At 39.9% G+C, this 5284-nt stretch overlaps 1 protein-coding gene across 2 annotated transcripts in view; it reads left to right on the forward strand.

The window, feature by feature from the left end:
- The first annotated feature begins 318 nt into the window (after positions 1 to 318).
- The window catches only part of gabbr1b (gamma-aminobutyric acid (GABA) B receptor, 1b), a 165719-nt gene continuing 160753 nt past the window's right edge, over positions 319 to 5284 (forward strand). Inside the window, exon 1 of one of the 2 annotated variants that reach the window (XM_032536196.1) lies at positions 319 to 516. In XM_032536196.1, coding sequence (XP_032392087.1) covers positions 375 to 516 — 142 coding nt within the window. In that variant the 5' untranslated portion in view covers positions 319 to 374. The remainder of the gene's footprint in view (positions 517 to 5284) is intronic. The other variant, XM_032536197.1, reaches the window with a different exon arrangement.

Raw genomic sequence — 5284 nt, forward strand, 5'->3', positions numbered from 1 at the left:
TATATATATATATACATATATATACACACATACATTTTATGTAAATATAACTTCACATGACAAATGAATGAATACATTTATTGATTGAGTTAAAACTACTTTGAAGTCCTGTCTGCAATCAGAGCCCATATGAAGTGAATGCAGCATCTAAGGCTGCATCTATCAGTGACGTCACGAGAGAGTGAGGGAGTAGGGTGAAAACGAAGTGGGAGGGAGCACCAACGTGAAACGCCGTGTGCGTGTGTGTTTGTGTGTGTGCGTGCGTGTGTCTGCGCGTGCGTGTGTGTGTGTGAGAGCGAGCACACAGTGCCGTGCTTTCCCCCCAGCAGCAGTGAGCTGACAGGATGTAACGTGGGCCATGGAACAAACGTGTGATGCTGATCGCTCCCCGGACTAACTGTGGACCGAACCCCCCCCCACCTGCCGCCGCTGCTGCAGACACTGGCGCTTCATCCGAGCCACGGGGACCAGCAGCGGCCGATGGGAACCTGCTCCTCCAGCTGACGTCTACTACGTGTGAGTAGGACTCCAATCCAGGGGGCTTCATGTATGACATGACCAACTTTGGGTTCAGTGCTGTAGTTGAAATGTAACGGTACTGACTTGACAGCGGTATTGTGGGCTTTCAAAAACACATATGCACACATAGATCTGAGCATTATTAATTTACAGTTGATTTCAGACAGTTATGGCTTGAATGTAATATTTAGCCTACTAATCATATAGGAGTTTGCCAGGCTGCCACGCTTCCATAATGCTTCCATAATGCTGTTGAAGGGATTTTTTTCATTTTAACGTAACACATTGGCCAGTCCTTGCCTTGTAGCAATTGCTCGTGGGCATAATTCTGCGCTTGTACGTGCACTCTCATCAACCGTGCACGCGAACTCCGACCATAGGCTGTAGAAAGAGACATCGACGCGCTGTCACGGACGCGCGGCACTCTCAGTGTCTCTGTGTGTTTGTGTGTGTTTGTGTGTGTGTGTGTGTGTGTGTTTGTGTGTGTGTGTGTGTGTGTGTGTGTGTGTCTCCACAGTACAGTAGGTGTAGACGCCGCTGTTGCTCTCTTCGCAGTGATGCTGTGGTCCATTGATCTACCTCTCATTAGCGCACACACACACACACACACACACACACACACACACACACACACACACACACACACACACACACACACACACACACACACACACACACACAGGCTGGTGGTCTGAAGCTAAAGGTTCTGATGCCAACAGCTTGTGTGGATGAAATAAAGCAATGCCTGCCAAGCAGTCAGTTAAAGAAGGAGAAGACATACTTTATTAATCTCGCAAGGGGAAATTATATTACAATCACATAGTGACAAGTTGACTTCCAGGGTAACCTAATGATTCACTGTTTGCAGTAAATATTGCTATTACCTTTTAGAAGACTGATTATCATTTCACTGATGTTATTAACAGGTATTCCACTTCTACTATACTGATAGTGTCTGAGCTATAATATCCATTTCCATTGTATTTCCCCTATAATAATTCTATCTGTGGTTAGTTCACATCTCGCTTGCATTGCCAGCTCTCGCCACAGCTCTGTGGCGTAAGGTCCGCCTACACCGCTCATACATTCTGGGATAGGAGTTAAAAACGCTCTGGGTTGTTTTGCATTTCTTTAAACCAATCACAGTCGTCTGGGGCGCAGCGACGGCGTCTCTGCTAAATAGTCTCAGGAAGGTGGAACATTTTCCCCCTGCAAAAGAAAACAGCACATACAATATTAAATGAAGTTGTTTACATAACACAGTAATGTAGCCTATTTAAATTAGCTAGATACATGTTTAAACCTAAGTGGATCTCAATGTGTACTTGGTCCACAGCAACCCCACCAATTGGTCCCAAAATGTCCCAGTTAGAGAGCAAATGTCCTAAACATGTTCTTTGTAAACGCTCCACATTTTCTTAAAAAATTGCCAATTTCAGCTCAAAGTATGTTGTTGTTTCCCAAAACGAACTGAGTTTTGCACGGCAAGGGACACCCCGGAGATTATCATTGATCAAGACTAGGTCTTTATTAGTTATTTGATGCTATATAACTCAGTAAAAAAAGTCCTGATTGACGGAGAGCAGATCAGAGATGCCGGGGTGGAGACAGGACCTATGTTTCCATGCACACGTTTTTATGCAAATTAAGTGATATTGAATGAAAAATGGCTTTAGGAAACAGTAAAATTCGATTGAATTTTATGAATATTGACTTACAGTTCATACATTCTGTCTCACCGGATTTTGTCTTGATCAGTATACGGCTTATGCGATAAATGCTGATGGAAACGTTATTTGTCGAATAAATAATGAATTGTGGTAAAGTTTTAGGTAATTTTATGGTTAAACAGACGCACCTGAACAAGTGTCCTGTCTATTGTGCCAAACACCTGCAATTGCCGTGGAAATTAATCTCAAAATGAAATAGCACCATGTGGTGTCAACATTGGTTCTTCTGGAGTGTTTAAATTCAAATCCAATCTTTTGTCATGTCGCATTTTGTCAAAACTAATTGAGCAGAGGCGGGGATATGAAGACCAGAAGGGGGAAGTCTCATGCAAGTATAGTGACTTTGCTATTACAGACAATATTTAGTCATATTTAAAATATTCAATTTGAATCCAGTTCTGAATTTTGAGACAACCAGTATGACAAAAGAAAATGTATAGCTTATATGAACACTTTAATATTGATTCATAGCTAATATGCACACTTTGATATTGATTCATAGCTAATATGAACACTTTAATATTGATTCATAGCTAATATGCACACTTTAATATTGATTCATAGCTAATATGCACACTTTAATATTGATTCATAGCTAATATGCACACTTTAATATTGATTCATAGCTAATATGCACACTTTAATATTGATTCATAGCTAATATGAACACTTTAATATTGATTCATAGCTAATGTGCACACTTTAATATTGATTCATAGCTAATATGCACACTTTAATATTGATTCTAGCTAATTGCACACTTTATATTGATTCATAGCTAATAGAACACTTTAATATTGATTCATAGCAAATATGCACACTTAATATTGATTCATAGCTAATATGACACTTAATATTGATTCATAGCTAATATGCACCTTTAATATGATTCATAGCTAATTGCACACTTTAATATGGATTCATAACTAATTGCACACTTTATTTGATTCATAGCTAATATGAACACTTAATTTGATTCATAGCAAATATGCACACTTTATATTGATTCATAGCTATATAACACTTTAATATTGATTCATAGCTAGATAGAACACTTTAATATTGATTCATAGCTAATATGACACTTTATATTGATTCATATGCATGAACACTTTAATATTGATTCATAGCTGATATGAACACTTTAATATTGATTCATAGCTAATATGCCCACTTAATTGAGTTCATAGCTAATATTCACACTTTAATATTGACTCATTTATGGTACGTCATATTTTCATTGCAATATTATTACACATGGATTTACCTCACATTGTTGAGGCCTAGGAGAAATACCTGTTGCCCTTTTCATTTGCCCAAAAAAGAACTTTTACTTTCAATAGTTTTCTTTTTTCTTATTTAAAACCAGTCTTCTTCAGCGTAATATGTTACCATTTAATAACGCTTACATTTATCTCACAGAGATATGCGTTTGTTCACCTTAAATTGAACTGTGAGCTACTGCTACTTAACAATTTCCCTGAGGGGAGCAATACAAGCTGTTTTACACTTCTTACTTATGTTCTGTTACTTGCTAGCATTAGCTTATTTTTCTCCACAGCACTGTGGAGTAAATTCTGGCTACACCACAGATGCATTCTGGGATTGGAGAAAAACACGTAAACAACATTCTTTGTAAAATCTTTACAATCATTCCCTAAAAGAACCGAGCGGGCCTGTCTTGTTGCACAATGCAAACTTTCTTCAAAACTTAACATTATGTTGTTTCCTGAAGCAAACAGAGTTTGAGGATGGGAACACAGAGAGAGGAAGGGGAAGGACATCAGGCGCTTGGCCGTTGATCCGCTAGCAGATACTAGCAGGTATTAGAGCATCACGTTCAAGAACAGCTAGCAGCTTGGAAACCCCAGTGAATCAATGGATCAGAAAAATATTAGGAAATCAGATTTAAAAAAAACAAACAGTACATCTGTATACACTACAGTGACATATGGAGTGATTCTTTATTTTCAATTACAATTGTAAAGTATGCTATCACATATCATTCTCTTACCCAACTACAATTAGTCGCTTAACACTGGCAGGAGTATTAATATCCAGGTACATCCCCAGATACTTCAGGGGGGAGAGAGGGTGAGAGAGGGAGATTGAGGGGGTGGGGGGCTTAAATCACATACTTGTTTTGTTATATGCAAAGCTGACATCCCATTTGAACCTGCAAATAGTAGCTAGCCAGCAGTGATGTTGCTAGGTATGAATCCTAAGTTTTCAAATCTGAAATTATGCTGTGAATTCGCTACCCACGTATCCAGGGGACGCATCTTATTTGGGGATAAGGCTACAAATCATAGCGATAAACAAAAGAAACACGAAAAGCCACAAAAGAAAAATACCTCCTTGACCACGCACGCACGCACGCACGCACGCACGCACGCACGCACGCACGCACGCACGCACGCACGCCAATCTTTGGTCTAAATATGTTCAACCTAAATTAAGGTGTCAAGCTGTGTGTGTGTGTGTGTGTGTGTGTGTGTGTGTGTGGTGGAACATTTTTAGTTTGCATATATTTTCCATTTCCTGTGGAGACATTGGGCTCTCTCTGTCACAGACAGAGACTTGTGAGAGAGCAGGTAGGGGGTGTCCGTGTCTCGCCCAAGGACACATGGATCTCGCTGGGATCCAATCTGACACTGTGGTTAGAGGAGGCCTCCAGAAAGGTGTCGGCTATAGAAATCAAACACTGTTACAGCACTCCTCCACCATACTAACAAGCCGCCTGATTATGTCTGTGCAGGATGATAAATTGAGTCTGTGTAGGGATTTGGGCTCATATAGGGGGTCTGGACTCGGCTATCAACTGGATCTGCTTCTGTCTTTGACACGGACTGTACTATGTTAAAGACACTGGGTTGATTGTAAAGTGTTACTGACAGTGTTATGTCTGATTTACGGTTCTGTGTTAAATCTACGATGTAGGGAGGAACATAGGTACGCTTATAGTAATGGCGCTGTCTCGTTCTATGAATTAGAAATTCAGATTTCTGTTTCAGAATGTTGTTTATTTCTTTCTT

Source organism: Etheostoma spectabile, chromosome 14 (assembly GCF_008692095.1).
Source record: "Etheostoma spectabile isolate EspeVRDwgs_2016 chromosome 14, UIUC_Espe_1.0, whole genome shotgun sequence".
Classification (NCBI taxonomy): Eukaryota; Metazoa; Chordata; class Actinopteri; order Perciformes; family Percidae; genus Etheostoma; species Etheostoma spectabile.